General features: G+C 29.0%; 1 protein-coding gene across 2 annotated transcripts in view; it reads right to left on the bottom strand.

Moving 5' to 3' along the window:
- The window catches only part of LOC127062864 (uncharacterized), a 250,092-nt gene that overhangs the window by 6,025 nt on the left and 224,376 nt on the right, over window positions 1–19,691 (bottom strand). For both annotated transcript variants that reach the window (XM_050991800.1, XM_050991799.1), the window contains exons 6-7: window positions 10,173–10,345; window positions 85–482 (exon numbers count right to left, since the gene is read on the bottom strand). In XM_050991800.1, the coding sequence (XP_050847757.1) occupies window positions 85–482; window positions 10,173–10,345 (571 nt within the window). The remainder of the gene's footprint in view (window positions 1–84; window positions 483–10,172; window positions 10,346–19,691) is intronic.

Below are 19,691 nucleotides of genomic sequence, written 5' to 3'. Positions count from 1 at the left end.
AAGGTTTATATCGCGATCACGAGTATTTAAATTAATTGTTAATTATTAAAAATAATAAAAAAATTAGAAACCAGAACAACTTACGCGTTCTCAAATGTTTGCCCTTAGCCATTAGCCTATGATGTTTCATTCTAAGTTTATGCTGACGTTGTTGCGAGATATCCGTGGAATTGTTCATCCACGATTGACCGAGTTTGGAAACACCTGTCGTGTTCGCCATCTTCCTTTGAATGTCCTTGAAAATTTCAGCCTTTTGTGCTTCGACCGAATGCCTGTACATCTGATAATACGGCCAATTCGATTTTCCTTCGTTATATTTATTCTTTTGATCAACCAATTTGATTGTTCTCGAAGTTGGTGTTGCATTTAACCTTGGCCTTTGCAATGCATATGATGATGCAATGCTATCGATTATTGCGGCTTTTCCATCGCGCGGTATATCGGTTACTGATGGTTGTCCGTTACTTGTTGTGGTCCAGTATCTGAAAAAAGGTTTTCATATTCGTTGTATATCTAATTATACTCAAAGTATGTTAATAACAGTAATAATATATATCTATAGTGATAAATTAATAATAATAATAATAGTAATATATAGATTATTGTTTTTACTATAATTTTTATCTACTCATATTTTAATCCGTATTATTATTATTATTATTATTATTATTATTATTATTATTATTATTATTATTGTTATTATTATTATTATCTTTATCAATGTATTATTATTATCATACATATTATTATTTATCTATACAATATTTATTTATATAAAATTTATATATATATATAATTATTAATAAATTTGAATATATTAAAAATTATGAAATTTCAAAGAATAATTTGTTGAATAAAATTAGCACGATAAAGGGGAACAAAAATAATTTTACAGGTCACATTAAATAAATTTTTTTCTATCGTATAATTTTCTAAAGGTAATTAGAATTTATAATAGTCATTGAAGTCCATCTAGTCTAGGTATATAAATAAGATATCGGGATATTTTATTCTTAAGAGGAGCATTCTCCATGAAATGTAATAAATTGAATAGTAACGACGATAACGGCTCGTTAACGACCATTTTTTTTTCGTCGAAAGAGGAAAAGAAAACTAGTGACTTCTTTCTCACTTTTGTATAGAAATTTTATACGAGCATGACTATAAGAAAGAAAATGGAAATCTAACGAGAAAATGATACGAGTGAATAGCAACGTTGATAATAGAATAACGTTTTCCCTAGATTTCAATACAAAAAATATAACTATTATTGTAAATTCTATTAAGGAAATCGTTATCGAGATACTTTTTAATCTGTTAAAGATCTGTGAAAGATTTTCGATCGGTAAACGCGCGTATAAATGTTTATTTATACATATACATATGGGTTTATGAAATGTACATATATTTTGATGAAAAATAAAATAATTATGACAAAGAGAAAGAAACTTTTGTTATAAATTAATGAATTCATTTTCTTTCTTTCTTTCTTTCTTTCTTTCTTTCTTTCTTTTTTTTTTTTTAATTGGATCGAGAAACAAAGTGTTCTTTTATTACATTCTTTTATGACGATATTGAAAAGAAAAGAATAATATAATTTAATTAATAATTAAAAAATAATTTAATTAATTAATAGTAACATAATTAAATATATAATTTATTACACTCTTATTTACTTATTTATTTATTTGTTTCAATGTGCAAAATATTCGCTTTATCGCATATGTATTTTATAAAATGGCTGCAATAAATGCGCATTTAAATTGTTCTTTGATTTTACGTCACCCTTAAATTATCTTTTTAAAATGGAGCCTTACTCTGGTAGAGAAATGTCCTTCATGAGAGAAGTAATTTCTACAGTGCACGAATTCATTCGTTTCTTTTATTTTCTCTTTTTTTTTTTTTATTAGAAAAGAAAATGAAATCTTTGTCACGGGTTAACTCGTCCTGCATATCCAGGACCGTATCTATCACAAGGTGCATTCTTCGGTATTCACTTTTGTTACAAACAACAACATAAAAAACCACTTTCATGTATTTCAAGATAAGTCGAACGAAAAATAAAAAAATTAAAATAATAAAAAAATTACGTACGAATTCGATTATAATCGAAATAAATTTGTGGCCTCGCAATGAGAACTCCTAGGGTTTCCAAAAGTACGAGTACGTCACTGTTTTATTCCGGTTAACAATTTAAAAATTCCAATTGGCTTACTAAGAATAATGTAACACCTTTTATCTATCTGTTCTTGACATTTTATTGTCTCTTGGCGGACCCTTATTCCACGATTCAGACGATTTCCATCTCTTTTTACTGCAAATCGAAGCCGACCACGTAATCCTTATTTCATGGAGACATATTTAAATGGCAGACGTTAAGAATCAGAAAGAGAGAGGAAAAAGGATCTCAATCGGTTCGTTGAAGATGCTGACTCATGTATGATTTTCTTCGGGATTTTCTTTTATCTTTCATTGTTAGATTTGAAAGGGAGGCAATACGATCAAATTATTGGATGTAATGATGTTATCTACGGTACATCGACTATATTCATAATAAAAAAAAAAAAAAAAAAATGGGGAAGACAAAATAATTTAATTGTAAAAAGATTTTAATTTTTAGTGATTATTAATAGTGATGATCAATATTATATATAATTATCAATAATTAATTATTGGTGCAAACAAACGTTGATTTAAACAAAAATTAAATGAAATTTTTTCAAGATTCGAATTATAAATATTTTAATATGTTATTGGATATGATTAGTATTCAAGGAATATTAGAAATTACGTTATCATTGGGTCGAAAAGTTAAAATAAAAAGAAAAAATGATATTCAAATTTACTTTACTTTTTTACGTAGATACAATTAATTAATAATTCAAATATCATTTCCGTGTTAAATATATTCGATTAATAATTAATCCATATGATTTACTTGGATAAATTAATAATTTCAAATAATACAACAATATAAATATTTAATCAACTTTCTATCATATTACCTAAATTCTTTCTTGATTGAAATTTACTTTAAATAATATACAAAATAAATAATAATTAATTGACGATAGAAATTTTATTTCTATTATATACCAGTTCAAATTGATTAATAATTCAAAAACAAATTTACATTTCATTAACAATAAACGGTTAATTGATAATAACAAAAATAACACGATCTCACATAAATTAAATTCGATTAATTTGTGAAACGAAAGAATTTATTTCCCATTAAACATTAAATATAACTTCTCGATTAATCAATCATTCAGATTGATCTTCTATTATTGTTCTCGACGATAAGGATTATCTCATTAATTTCTTTCAAAAGCGTGTAATCAACGAATCGACGCGTAAAATTTTCATTACACAAATACGTTCCAAAAATAATCGATAATAATCCATTATTCTCAATACGTTCGCATGGATTATTTGTTATTATATTTTATTTATAAAACAAAATGGCGATACGGTGACGGATAGTAATACCATAAAAATGGTAAATGTTTCTATATTAATAAAAAAAAAAAAAAAGAGAGAGAGAAAGAGTGAACTGGGGAGCAAGCAAGCAAGCAAGCAAACCAGAAAGAAAAAAAAAAGAAAGAAAGAAAGGAAGAAAGGAAAAAAAAAGAAATATTTTTCAAATATAAACCAAGCGAAGCGCGACGGCATGTTTTGCTCGTGGCCAGCGTATCGGTCAGTTACAAGCGATAAAAATACGCCCGGATACATATATACCTACTCCCGTACACCTAAAGGGGTGGTGTAAAACACATTTAACTTTCAACAAATTGGAATACCGTCGACCGAGACTTAGGCGTGTGTGGCATTCTTTTTTATTTTTTTATCGCTTTTTTTTTCTTTTTTTTTCTTCCCTTTTTTCCTCTCTTTTTTCTGGCTCTCATACACACAGGAAACAGGACACAGACTCACGCATACACACACACACATCGAATCGTCGGTCGAAATAATTAACGAGGATCCACGCCAGTAACTATTTTCTTCGTGGTTTGGTTTTCTTTTTTTTTTGGCTTTGTAGGTTTTATTTTTTTCTCACCTCCCTTCATCCCCCTTTTCCAACCACCTATCACCTTCACACTCCATACAATGTATGTGTGTTTGTTTGTTTATTTGTTCGTTTGTTTGTATGTATTGTTCGCGACACCAACGAGTTATAAGCTTGGTGGACTAGCAACGATTTATATACAGGGGTTGTTGCCTCGTTCGAGGAAGGGTAAACACAACGATATGTCTTTGACTTTTTCTCTCTCTCTTTCTCTTTTTGTCTGTCTTTCTCTCTTTAAATCACATATTTCATTCTTTCAACCGAACGTAACATTGTGTTTAGATAATTCGTTCGCGCAAAACTGAAAGACATCGCTCTTGTGTACGCGTCAATGCTTATCGTAAATAAATAATATTGCAAATATGTAGATTGCATGAAATAAAATCGCATGAATAAAATTTGATGAAATATGTGATAAATGTTATTTGTATGTATGTGAGTATATAGGTGTATGCATTTATCTCCATAGTTTTAAGTATTACTGTAATTTATTTGTCTGATTAGGTTGAGGACTTTCTTTTTCATAGCTTTTTTTGTTTTTTTTCTTTTCTTTTAAATGTTTTAGATATGTATATTTATATAATTATGTATATTTCATTAATATCGTTTCTTAAAAGAAAAAGAAAAATTATATTCAATCCAAAAGGAAGATCTATTAATTATGTTTATAAAAAGTAGAATCATAGATAGATAATATCTTCGATTAATGTGTTTTATTTATTCTCTTGAGGATTTTAATTATCGATCGTTTGATCATCGAAATAAATTTTCATCGGAATAAAATTTTGAAACAGAAAGAAAAAGAATTGCTTTTCGTTCGACAAAAAAGTTTCAAAAATATACGAAACAAAATATTTGTTTTTTTTTCAAAATGCTTTTAGTTTCGTCGACGAAGAAGTCCGAGTAGTATTGAGTGAGATTTTACGTTGAGTTCGAGTGCACTTTTACCGATGCATTGACGTGAAGTTGAAAATCGTGAGTGAAAGAGAGAGAGAGAAAGAGAGAGAGAGAGAGAGAGAGAGAGAGAGAGAGAGAGAGAGAGAGAGAGAGAGAGAAACCTTTGAAAACTGAAGTTTCTCGAGGTAGCTGGTACTTACGTTGAAAAAAAAAAAAATTCGTCACTCGTGTGAGAGAAAAAGTAGCCCTTAGGCCCTTCACTTCCAGTACAACTATCGAACAGAGTGGGAAAGTACGAGTGTGATGCTTTCACACAATTTTTTGTCTCTTTCTATATATATATATATATATATATATATATATATATATATATATATATATGTCTATATATGTATTATAAAACAAACTTATATATATATAGATATATAGAAAGAATTATATTATTAATATAATTTAATTGTTTTATATATTAACTTATATACACATATATGTGTATAAATAGATTAATAGAAACTACATATATATAATTATTTTTTTGATTTATGTGTGTATGTATGTATGTATGTATGTATGTATGTATGTATGTATGTATCAAAACTTTTCCATGGGTTTATTCCCGAAAGGTTAAAAATAGAAATATACAAGATGGAAAAAAAGAGATCTGAACACTCTATACTAACTGATATTGGCAATGATCGTAAAACTTTACGATAGACTGTTATATACCAAGCATCTTTGCGAACCAGATAGGATAAGGGTCCACTTCGTGATCCTTACATTGCATCGCATGAGATAAGGATAGAATATAAGTGATCTGTTTTCTATCGACGTTCCCCTTTCATAAAAAGGTTAATAACCTAGACTCGATCGACTATATCTATGATATCCGTTTGTTTCTTTATCTTTTTTTTTTCTTTTACACTTTTTTTTATTTGTCTACGAAGCCTTTAAAAAATATATAATAATATTTTCGAAGTATTGTTGTTATTCAAAATGTCGCGAATATTGTTGTTACAATTTGTCGTGTTTCAAAATTAAAAAATTCTTATATTATACGAATATTTTTTGTAGTATTTGTCAGTACAGTGTATATTTTTTCTATATATATGTATATATTTTTTTTTTTATATAGTATTGATAGCATATACTTTTTTTACAGGTTTATTTTTTATGGTATTCGTATATTAATTTTATATTAATTATCGCATTTTATATTAATATTATTTGATAAAAAAAAATAATATTTTTATTTACGAAAATAAATAAATAAATAAATAAATAAATAAATAAATAAATAAATAAAAATCGTTTGAACGAACCTACATATATACTTTGTAAATATTAAAAAATATAACTAAATAATAACAGTATTCTTTCATCCATAATGTATTATATATCCATTTACGTACTTTTAAAAATTATTATATATTTCTTATTATCATCTTTATAAAATACTTTTTTAGTTGTACGATTTAATATCATCGGGAAAATACGAACTGGGACTTGGTTCACAATTATATTTCATAGGTATGACTTCGCATCGATCTTCGATATGATCGAGTACGAGCTTTATCGGTCCTGTCGTTGTGGATAACGTGTCGGATATTACACTGATAAGGAGAGAGGTTTAATACACGGATATGACATATATATATATATGTATATATATATATATAAATATATATATGTGGGTGTATGTAGTACTGCAGAGGGAGTTTGTACTTTATGGATCGCTCGAGGTTACTGTCCCTTGAGATTTTCTATGTGATTTCTTCGATTAACTTCTTCGCGTCGTTTCGCTCGTAGAAATAACTAAATCGATATTATATTTTTATTTTCTAATGAATCATTCAATACGAAATAATTCAAATAATATCGTATAAAACGTAGCCAGGTATATATGTGTCCGTATGTGTAAAATGTACAAATTGTTTTTTTCTTCTTTTTCGTATATATTGTATAAAATTTTCTCGACTTGAGTTTGAATTCGTTTCTTGCAATTATTTTTTATTGCACTATTAGTTACGAAATTTAATATTGATTAAAACGGATTGATTAAATTAGAATCTTTTTTTTTTTTAATATATAAAATATCGTAAATTAAGGGACGTTTGAAGTCGTAATCAAAAAACAAATTATACGTATAGATATAAATATATCTATATACTGGAAAATACGTAGAATATTTTTTTGTTAAATCTTTGAAAAAAAAAGAAAAAGAAATTAGAACAATCATTCCGTATTCTAAAATTTCGTGATTTTGTGTATAATAATTTGAAGATAATCGATCGAAATATTATCGACGATAAGAAAGGATTTATACTATGTGTTCGAGGATATAGCTGGAACTATATAATAGATATACATATGTATATGCGTTATACATATATGTAGAAAAGTTTATCGAAGAAAATAATATCGTTATACACATATCGAAACATCGACTTGGATATATCGTACATATTCGATTATTAAAGAAAAAAAAAATATATACATATATATATATACGTACATACGTACCCACACAGATACACATCATAAGCACAATATAAAAGAAGCACCACTTTCTTTTTACAATGATAATACGATACGTTTTATGATTATCGATCGATTATTTTCAAACATTTTGTCTAACAACAGTCGAGATAGATCCACTTCAATAAAAACAAACACATTCCTTTCGTAATGTGAATTTCGATTGTTGCGAAAAACGAAACCTAAGTCGTATCTTTTACCATTAGAAGAAGAAGAAGAAGAAGAATAAAAAGAAAAAAAAGAAGAAAAAAGAAAAGAAGAATAAAAGAAAATTCAATTTTATGGTTACGAGCATGGCGCATAAGTTCGCATAATTCGTTTCGTCAAACTAGTACGAATATTAAATAATAAATAAATCATAAGATGTTCACAATGATAATGAAACGTAAGAAGCTCTTTGAGAAATGGTATAGTATTCTTATGATAAAAATTCAAATGAACAAAGGTTCGAGAATTGAATTAGAAAGACGGACATACACATGCACGCATATACACAAATAAGAAAGAGAGAGAGAGAGAGAGAGAGAGAGAGAGAGAGAGAAAGTAAGGGTGTAGGGTAAAGAAAAGGGAGAAACTTTATCGCGTGACGTGAAAGGCGTGAGAGAGTAACGAAGAAAGTTCAATGGAATAAAGAGAGATAGAGATAGAAAGACAGAGGGAGACAGAGAGAAAGAGAGATAGAAGATTCTTCTTCGCATATGTATGCGACAGAGTTGGTTCTTTTAAGATAGAAAGAGAAGAAGAAGAAGAAGAAGAAGAAGAAGAAGAAGAAGAAGAGAGAGAAAAAGAGAGGGATGAAAGGGGGTTTTCGAGAAGGGGTTGAAGTCACTCTTTCCAAGCTGTTTAGTCGATGAAGTCCTATTTCAAAACCTCTTTGAGAGAGTCCATTGAAGCTGTCTCAGTGCACTTTACAGGAGCATCTTTTGGAGCAACTGTCTCTGTTTCTCTCTGTCTATCTGTCTTTCTCTCTTTTTCTTTCTCTTTTTCTATCTCCCTTCTTGTCTTCTTCCGCTTGCATGACTGAAGGACCTTTGTTCTTGATAATATCGATAACTATGCGAGGGAAGAAAGTTCTATGAGGAGAATTTAACGATATCGTCTTTCGTTCTTTGATGTTTTACACGCGAACGCAACGAAAGGACGAAAGTAACCATTCGAGTTAAGGAATATCGAGGAGATGAAGAAAAATGAAAAAAGAATTGCGTTCCGTATCGAATTCACCATTTGGTCGAAATTCATTGTCGCGTAGAAATTAATTAAGTAAGTAAGAAATTAATTTTCTTCTTTCTTTTTTTCCTTCTCTCTTGTTCTCTCCTTCTTTTTCTTTTCTTTTTTCTGTTTTTTTTTTCTTTCTTTCTTTTTTTTTTCTTTTCAAAACGAACGTTCCAACGAACAACGTCGCTAGTCGCGAACGATCGTTCGCAAAACTCGCGTCGGGTTATTATTTTCGAGAAAAAGACGAGAGAATAGGGAAAAAGGGAAATGGGGAGGTGGGATGCAGGAAACAAATTTTGCATTTCATTAGAAAAATGTTTTTCTCGTTTCGTTCGAAAGGAAAAGAAAAGAAAAGAAAAGAAAAGAAAAGAAAAGAAAAGAAAAGTAAAAAAAAGAACGTTTCCATGAACCGTGTCGATTTCGAGAGAAATCACGTTCAACCTCCTACTCTATTCTTCTTCTTCTTCTTCTTTCTCTTCCTCCTCTTCTTCCTCTTCTTCCTCTTATTCTTTTTACTTTTTCTTTTCGTTCCGCACGATTCTACCGAGTAAAAGTTTCGACTGTTTTCAACGACAACGGCAACCGAACTACTAACCGTACTTTCGTAGTCGTGCGAGAAAAAGAGAGAGAGAGAGAGAGAGAGATAGAGAGATAGAGATAGAGAGATAGAGATAGAGATAGAGAGATAGAGATAGAGAGAGAGAGAGAAAGAGAGAGAGAGAGAGAGAGAGAGAGAGAGAGAGAGAGAGAGAGAATGAGTTTTTACAGAAAAACGGACGCAGGGGCCGCCATAGAGACGCCCGACATTTTCCCTCAAAATCCTTCCTTTATCCGTGATTCTCAAAGATTGTTATATGCACCGTTGCAATTCTCTTCTAAGAGTTTTCATCGAGATAGACCGAGATAAAAGAGAGATAGAAATAGAGAGAGAGAGAAAGAGGAACGAGAGAAAGTAAATGATAGATAAAGATATAGAAGTATAAAAAGAAAGACAGAGAAATATAAAGATAAAGATTGAGAAAGATAGAGCTAGACATAGACAGAGATAAAGAGAGAAAGAGAGAGAGAGAGAGAGAGAGAGAGAGAGAGAGAGAGAGAGAGAGAGAGAGAGAGGAGACAGAGAAATATAACGATAAAGACTGAGTAGGATGAAGATAGAAAAGGAAAGAGAAAGATAGAAGAATAACGAGAGAGAAAGAGATAGAAAGATAGAGAGAGAGAGTTAATGATTAAATATTTTAAGATACTTAAGAAAAAGATATCGTTTGATAGAAGAATCGATGGTGATGATTAAAAGTCTTATTATATTAATTATTTATAATTGATAAAAAATGAGATTAATTAAAATGAGACAAACGAGTTAGAGAAAGGTAAGAAGGAAGGAAGAAAGGAAGGAAGGATGGTAGAAAGGGAAAGAAGGTAGAAAAGGAGAGAAGGGTCGAAGAAGATGGTCTACCTGTATCTCTGAGTGTCCATTTCCCTTCGTTCCTCCGCGATGGCCTCGTTTAGGTCTCTGTTCGGATCGATTCCTCTTGGGGTTGGATTGCTCGATAGTAGATTGTCATTGCTTACGAACTCGACCTCGACGTCGTCCTCGTGATAGGTCTCCGTCAGAGTGTATTCCCGCAACTGCAACATACGTTTAATGGGCTATGATCGTAACTGTTCCCTCAGGATTGAATGCTGCCCTATCTTATCCAGTTATCTCGTAAAATTCACCGAACACGACGATTCACGTATTTTCCTATTCTCGGAATACGAAAAAAAGAGAAGAAAAAAAAAAAGATAGGAAGAAATAAAAAGTGATTCATTTGTATTATAGTCAGATAACGTATGTATGTATGTACTATTGATTATAATAATGAGAAATGCAACGATTTGATTAAAATTTTTTTTCTTTTTCGTTTCTTTTTTTTTTTGAATGTGATACAGGTATGTTGGGATTAGATTGTTAGAATGTAAAATTTAGTATTGCGTTGATACGAAAGAAATTTTGGTGATTGGATATATGTCTATGTATCTATTGTTTGTATGTATGTATATATATATGTGTGTGTGTGTGTGTGTATACAGATATATGTATAAATATAAATATATTTATGTATTATAAATTTATTTGGTAAAGTAATAGAAAACTTTTTATTTCTAAATTTTTTCTATTTTTAAATTAGAAATAAGTTTATAAATTATCGAAACATATTTTTTTCTTGTAAATATTACCATCGTGAATACATTGTGAGCACATTGTGGATGTGCGACGTGTCGTCAAGATAAAAAAGAAAAGCAGATAAAAAATAATAAAAAAAAAGAAAAAATAAAAAAAGAAAATATCAATGATCCTAAAAACGCAATAATCAATTGATTATTGATCAAAATTGATCGCTTCGAAATATCTGTTCGTTTCATAAACGATTTTTCTCGAATTTCATCTGTTTCCGTTGTAACGTTCGACAAACGTCTGTTATTTTCATAAAGAAAAATACAATCAACGGGAAAATGATGCAAAATGCACGACGATATTATTAAATATACTATTTCTATTGTATTCTTAAAGTCTACAAGTTTTGTCTTCATCTTTTTGTCGAAAGAAACGCGTGAGACAGAAAATAAGACAGATATCAATTCTCTATACGAGTTACCCTCTCGGGCCATCTCACCCTTATCCCTCACCAACACACCACCCTATTTTCCTCCCCTCTGTCAAGCTTTTCCCTCTTTTCTGTAGCTCTCTGTCTCTCTCTGTTTTCTGTAGATCTGAGAGACGACGGTGGGAGAAAAGACTGAGTAAAAAGTTCAACAAAGTTTGAACGCTTATCGAAGCGTAAACTTAGCGCGGTCTCTTTCTCCTTTGTATCATGGTCGTTAAGACTTTAGAAGGAAACAATAGAGAAGAGGTCCGAGTAGTCGGCATACAAGACTGCTACTATATTTAAATAATCTCCTTGGCTAAATCTTATCGATAGAAGTAGTTTTATTTTTTTTTCTGTTTATTTTTGCTTTTTATTTTTTTTTAGATTCATGATCATTTTAAAATTGAAAATATAAATTAATGTAAGTGATTATTTTATCATTTTTTTTTTCATAAGTCATCTATGACATATATATAATATATTATAGTAATATTATATATAATTGATATATAGTATATTAGTATATATATATATAATTTTATTTACTTTTCTTTCATTTTATATAATATCTATAATATAAATATAAAATATATGTATATATATATATATATTTATATATATGTATAATATATATATATATTACTTTTAATAATTACATGTTATATCATAACACACATATTTGACGATAATAGAAAATTTTTAAATTATCTTTCAAAAAGAAAAAAAAGAAAGAAAAGAACGAAAGAACGAAAGAGAACAAAATTAAAAGGAAAAAAGATATGTAGAAGCAATTTCAAGAAGAGGGTGGATGGCGGAAGAGTAACAAGAGAAAAGTTAAAACAAGGAAAAAATAAAAAATAGAGAAAGGAAAAATAAAAGAAATAGAAAATAAAAACGAACCAATAGACCAATAGCAGCGTTGCTCTGCCCTTATTCAAGGGCAGAGTGAGTGTATTAACTTTGATGGAGTATAACTGTGGACCGCAAAAAACGAGAGTGGAAAAATGATGGGGTGGGGGGTAGGGGGTAGGGGGAGGTAGAGGCTTGGACAGAGGTTGGGGTGTAGGGGAGAGTTGCAATCGAATTTGAAGGTCTAGTACCGACAACGACCCTCCAATTACGATACTCTCGACCCTCCTTGTTTGAAGCCACGAGAGCAGCCTAGCAGTCGATTTACCTCCTGGTCCTGCTCGATTTAACAATTTTATCAATTGACGATACGCGTATACCGGTTGGTACTAATTGCCGGAACGGGCATGCAATCATCATCGTAGTCGAACGTTGTCACGCAAGTTACGTTGGAGAAAATAAGAAAATTAAAAAAAATATATACACATATACAAACGTAGGGAAAAAATGGAGGAAATACGTTAAAACTAAAAAAAAAAAAAATAATTGTATGTATATTTTTTTCCATCGTATAAAATAATAACGTATTTCGAGATCAAAGTAAGTAGTTTTATTGCGGATGATAATGAAGATTTATTCAAAATGAATTTATGTATCGGATATATTAATTAATCAATCGTGAATGATTAAATCGTGCGCGTTGATTTATGTGAAATATTTGTATTGTTAGATATATATATATATGTATTAATTTTTTTTTATATTCGGAAATTTATATAACATAATATTTTTTGTAAGTTTTAATACAATATTTATTCCGTTACACTTATAAAAAATATTATTGAATCGTGATTAGTATAAGTATAGTATATTCACAAGTGTTGTAGAATAATTATTTTATATTATATTAAATATATCACATACGAGTACGATCTGATTGAAGATTAAGTTTTATTTTTATTATTAAAATAAAAAATTCATTTGTACAATAAGAATGAAAGAAATTCTGCGTCTTATTAATAATTCTTAAATAATCTCCGATGAACTTGAAGGAACCTAATGTAATTAAACCTAACATTAATTATGTAATCTTTTTTCATTTTTTTCTTTTTTTCTATATTACACAATCAGATTAGTCATAACCCCATGAAATTATTATAGCATGAAATTAATAAGGAGAACAGAAGGTGGTACGAGCAAAAAAAAAAAAAAAGAAAAAAAGAAAACAGAAAAAAGATGAAAAAAAAAGAAAAAAGAAGTTGATCATTTGTAATTCGACGATCACCAACCCTGTTCGCGATACTTACAATAAGCCGAAACATATTATATGACGATACTACAATAAGAGACTCGGCTAATCCATCGGAGAAGCGTAATTGGAAGCTGCCATCGCACGTAGTTCGATTAATTAGACGTTAATTAGCGCTCGGCCCAATTTCAAAGCTACGATGGTTCCCAGAGAAAATCGCTATTAGTCGATTTTCTCTCTCTCTCTCTCTCTCTCTTTTTCTTTCTGTCTTTCTCTTTTTCTTTCTCTTTCTTTCTTTCTTTCTTTCTTGTTCGTCGTCGTCGTCGTCGTCGTTGTCATGTTTCATTTGGAGAACCGAAAAAGAAAAAGAAAAAGAAAAAGAAAACGAGCTTTGTCCACTTTGACTTCTATTATCGCGACTTGTCTACTACGTGTTCGACGTAATCCAATTAAAGCGACGACTCTTAACGACCGACATCTTTTTTCACATTATTCGTGTAATTTTTTCACACATACTTATGTCACGTATGTACGTATATCTAAGCTTACGGATATTATTTACTAAACTTTATCGAATTTTTACATTTAATAAAATTCGATTTTTACGAATTAAACTGTACATTCTTTTTTCTTCTTTTTTTTTTTTTGAAGCATTTTCTTTTTCCTCTTTCTCTTTAGAAATTATTTCATTCGTTCTGATCGGAAGATTATTAAACTATGTCCTTGAATTTTATATGATCAAAAGAAATTCGTATCGATCAAAAAAATTATAATAATCGTTTTTTTCTTTTTAATTTTTTTAAATACACCAAGGCACTGGTCGAATATCAAAAGTTTCTGGACCGGTGTTAAAAATCAATCACTCTTTTTCAAGACCTTCCAAAAGTTACGGTAGTTTTACAATTCGAGGTGAAAAAAAAAGAAAAAGAAAAAGAAAATTAACCTTAAAAAGTCTTGTAAAGGAGTAATTGAATATTAAAATCAAGTTGAGAAGTTTTGTTAGTCTCCCACCCTTTCCCTCCAGGCTCATCTTACGAACTTTCGGTACATCTTTTAATTCGGCATTATAAAGGTGTTCAACGTTTTGTCCTTGTTAAAAAGAAAAATAACAAACACTTTTTCCTTTTTCTTTTCATTATATTTTCTCCCCTTTTCAGAATTTAATTCGACATTTTTGAATCATATTCTCATTCAAGTAAATTTTCATTCGTCCAGCATTTTTCTCTTCAACATTCGTACATTTCTTTTCCCGATGTCACGATCGAAAATATATCGGTAGTGTTTTCACGAGATAAAAGGCCAAAGTTCGTCGTGGTTGGTCTGGCAAAAAAGGCCATACTTAAGGGAAGCTTCCGGGGCTTAGAAATTCTAAAAAAAGACAATTTTTTTTTTTTTTTGTTACAATTTGTTCTTTCTTCTTTTTTCTTTTTCTAACGAAACGTACGAAGAAACGATATATATATATATATATATATATATATATATATATATCAGTATTTTATTATTAACTCGTGCAACTTCTTTTTAGATTGTTCAGTTTGTATTGTTCGTTTGAAAAACTACAAAATAAGAAAAGAAAAGAAAAGAAAAGAAAAGAAAAGAAAAGAAAGGAAAAGAAAAGATTACAACACTGATTGAATTTTTAGAATTCGCAATGTTTTTTTTTTTTTTTTTCTTCGCGTACATTCTTCGTAGATCGAGAAAGAAGCGAGGAAAAAAGTGAAGAAAAAGAAGAAGAAAGAGAAAGGAGAAAAAAAGGACAAAAACAAAAATAGAACAAAGTAAAAAAAGAATAGATTTACAAATTTTCTAGACCTATGTATCTCCCTTTTGAGAGTGTGATAATGAAAAAGAAAGAAACAGAGATAGATAGAGAGAGAGAGAGAGAGAGAGAGAGAGAGAGAAAGAGAGAGAGAAAGAGGAAGACAGGATGAGAGGATAAAGGGAATGGATAAGGAGAGGGGATGAAAGGGGATGGTGACTCCTTTAGGAGGAACGATATTACCCATCTGAGACATGACCACCTATCTACGTGACTGTGGAAATTACTTTAGGTTTGCTTGCGTATATGTAATAGTAACCACTGTGCGTTTTCGTCGCACTGATATCAAACTCTAGATACGTGCTGTTCTCTTCCTCCGTTTATACAGGGTGTTACAAGTTTTTTCGTTTTTTCTTTTCTTTTTTTATTTTCTTTCTCTCTCACTCTCTCTCTCTTTCTCTCTTTTTTCCGTCAAACCTGCGGACCAATCGCTTTTATCGTTTCATTCAATATTTGTTGTAACTTTACGACGAGACACTTTCTGCTATTACGCTCGTGTAACATTTTTTTTTTCTTTCGTTTCTTTTTTTTTTATTTCGAAATACTGGTAAAACGTAAGTACGTAGTTGGACGTACAATTTGTGTCGACGACAAAATTTGTGTCGCGACACTCTGTATATGGCGTAGTGTATATGCGTGTATATATTATATTATGTAGGAAGATATGCGAGTAAATAAATAAATTTCACACGCATTTTTCTTCATTTTGGAAAATTTCTCTTTCGTCGATCTTTCTCGACCATTATTTCCTTTTTCTTGTTTTCTTCTTTTCTTTAATTTTCTTAGAGATAGGGAGGAATGTAGATGGTAAGGTAATTATTTAATTATTGTTCGTGCTATATTGTTTGATAATAAAGATATCGATGTATTAAGTTGATTAATAAATAATAATTGGAATTGTTAATATCTTTTTTCTTGATAAACGATATGATAATAAAATATCTAATTCTAAGCATAATAAGTGCAATGATAATCATACAAGATACTCGATAGATACAATAAAATAAATAAGAATATTAATAAAAAATATTGAAATTATTTATTTAGATGTTATTATTGTTCTTATTGTCGTCGTTTTATTTATTTAGATATATAAAATTAAATAATTACTTATTGGTGAATCTGTAATAGTAAGAAAGAGTAAACTCCGTATTTCGAATTTTTTTTTAATGTTTCATAAAATAATTAATATATTGTAAATATAATGTATACATGAGAACGAGATACGTGCACTAAAATATTATTAAAAAAAAAAAATGTTAACTAAGAATTTTTTGGGTTGAAAAAAAAATTATAAGAGTTGTAAAAAATGTCGAAAAAAAAACAAAAATTAATGAAATAATATATATATATATATATACATATATACAAGTGCGTACACTGTAACATCTCTGATTAATTTCTAAGCAAACGAATGTTTCTGAACGATCAAATTATAATCAAGAAATTTAGCAAATTTTACTTTTCCTATTGAAATTTGAAACAATGTCAATTTAACAAAGGAACAAGTTGAAATACTCGAGAAACCACGATGAAATACTATTCCGATTACATAGGAACATTACATACGTATATATGTAGAACAAAAGCTTCGTACATTAATTGAGATACGATGAATAACCGAGTGCGCATGCGCATCGTAGTATGATGGTTACATAATTGATAAATCGTCGCCTGGTTGCACGTAGTATTCGTGGAATTCGTGCTAGATTCTCATTTGGTTCCATTAATCAAAGTTAACCCTTTTGTATCATCGAGTTTCAAAGAATTATTAAGATCCGAAATATTCTTTCATTTTCCCCAAACCTCAATTTTCTTAATTTCTTTAATAATAATTAAAAAAAAAAAAATATTTATAAAATTATTTAAAAAAAATTTTTTTAGAACTATATAAAAAAAAGAGAATTAAAAAAAAAATTGTAAAAGATCACTTTTCTCTTATATCTTTTCTTCCTTTTTTGTTTTTTTTTTATTTTACTTAATCGTCGCAAAAGTTAACTTCTTTTGGGACGTCAGTCTCTTATCGTCTTTAATAATAATTAAAAAAAAAAAAGAAAATTAGAAAAGAATTATCTTCCCTCCTACTTTACTTCTAATCGTTACGACGTTGAACTCTTTCCCTCTTAGAGTTTTTCTTACGAAGAGAAAATCGTGAAGTCTATTTTTTCTTATTTTCTTTTTAATTACAAATAAACAAGATTAGAGAAGAGATTAAATCATTTTTTTTTCTTTTATTTCAATTATTTAATTGTTACAAGTGTGAGATATGAGATAGGAAATCAAAACTCTCATTATTTCGTTTTGATGGTTGTGTTTCGTTCTGTTCTGTTTTGTTTTGTCTGTCTTTACAGAGAAAACACTCGTGCATAAATAATACAAGTTCATAAATATGTGCATATACACCCCGTGATCGGAGTTTTGCATAATTCATGAAAATTGAGCGCCCGGAAATGCTAATGCTCGCTACAACATCGGTTATTAGTAGTAATGTAGGTAGGTGAAGAAGAAGGGGAAGGTAGAGAAGGAGGGTTGGATTCACCATATTCGCTCAATTTTGATCCCATTCAGTTAACCCAACGTATTAATTATCAATTATGTCTCTGTAAAAAAAAAAAGAAAAAAATAAAAAAAATATATATGTACATAAAATAAAAAAAAAATAATAGAGAAGAAAAAAAAATAGGAAAAAGAAAAACAAACGAAAATAAAAATATTATAAATAGAGTATGAAATGTTTGAACTGATGCCTCGTGATCATTTTGTTCTTAATATTTGTTAATAATGTACGAAACTTTTAAATAATTGAAGTGAAAGCTTTTGTTAGTTGTTTATGATTAATACATTTTCTGTGACAAATATTTCCTTTCTCTTTTTGTTATTATTATTATTATTAATAAATTATCACGTTGGAGTATATATTTTTCTTTATATTAATTCTTTCACGATACAATTTCTACGTATATAGTTTATAATATAGTTTATTTATAGATTAATTTTTATTATCATTCGATTAATTTTATTTCCCTTGATTAATTCTTACAAAATGTATAAACAAGATAACACTTCGATTTCAAAATCATATTACATTAGCCAATATAACAATATTTCTAAACAAAAGAAAAGAAAAAAGAAAAAAAGAAAAACAAACTGAAAATACTCTTTTTCTTTTATCTCGAAACAATAATTTTCCAAATTTTTTCGAAATAAATACTAGCAATATTATTCTTTCTTTCCTTTTTATCGTTCTATATAAATGTATACATATATATACATAAAAAAAAAAGAAAAAGAGAAATAGTATAATAATCGAGAAAAAAGAAGAATAGCAAAAAGAATAAAAAAATGAAAACTAAAAAAAAATATATATATATTAATATCAATCAGAGATATATTCGTACAATACATTTTATTTACATCGAAGGGATGAAAATTTTATAGAAAGAGATAGAAAGACAAACAAAGTGAGAGTGAGTGAATGAGAGAAAAAGAGAAAGAAAGAGAAAGAGAGAGAGAGAGAGAGAGAGAGAGAGAGAGAGAGAGAGAGAGAGAGAGAGAGAGATGAGGGTAACTGGCTTTGGGACATAAACACAAATTTGAAAATTTTCTCTCTGGTTTTCTACGTCCCATGCAAACGATATCCAAACCCTTTCCAACCCTGCCGCCCTTCATTAGCGTTTCCTGTCCCTTGAAACCTAATCCACGCGTAGCTACTCGTATACGCATACAAACACAAATATATATATATATATATATATATATATATATATATATATATATACATATACAAACATGCTGGGATGTCACTTCGCAGAACGATAAATCGCGTAAATCGAATCGTAGCCGAACAACCCCTTCTCTCTTCATATTTACCTACCCAACGAACGATTCGCATAAATTTCACCGATCACTTTTCCCATCCACCGGTTTTCCACTTTTCGCTTTTGATATATATATATATATATATATATATATATATATATACATATATATATATATATATATATATATATATATATATATACATATATATATTCTTCTACTCTTTTCTCTATGAATTTTAAATTCGTCTTCTATTATGATGACTCGATTCTTTGATATTGATCTATCGAAGAAAAGAAAAAAAAAAAAGAAGAAAGGAAAAGTAAAGAATTAGAAATAAAAATTAGTTTAGATTCTTCATAATATGCTAAGTTTTATAGAGAGATACGAAGTATACGAGTTTGACAAAATTACGATCGTTTTCTTGACAATAAGAATAACATTGAATTGATCACAAAAAAAGAAAAATGAAAAAAAAAAAGAAAAACGTATGATAAAGAAGAAATGTGATAGGAAAATAAATAGAATATATATATATATTCTAATATATTATTTTTCTAATATATTTTAATTCTATATATTATATATATAATATTTATTTTCCCA

This window comes from Vespula vulgaris, chromosome 3 (assembly GCF_905475345.1).
Source record: "Vespula vulgaris chromosome 3, iyVesVulg1.1, whole genome shotgun sequence".
Taxonomy (NCBI): Eukaryota; Metazoa; Arthropoda; class Insecta; order Hymenoptera; family Vespidae; genus Vespula; species Vespula vulgaris.
This window is presented reverse-complemented; position numbering and strand designations above follow the sequence as displayed.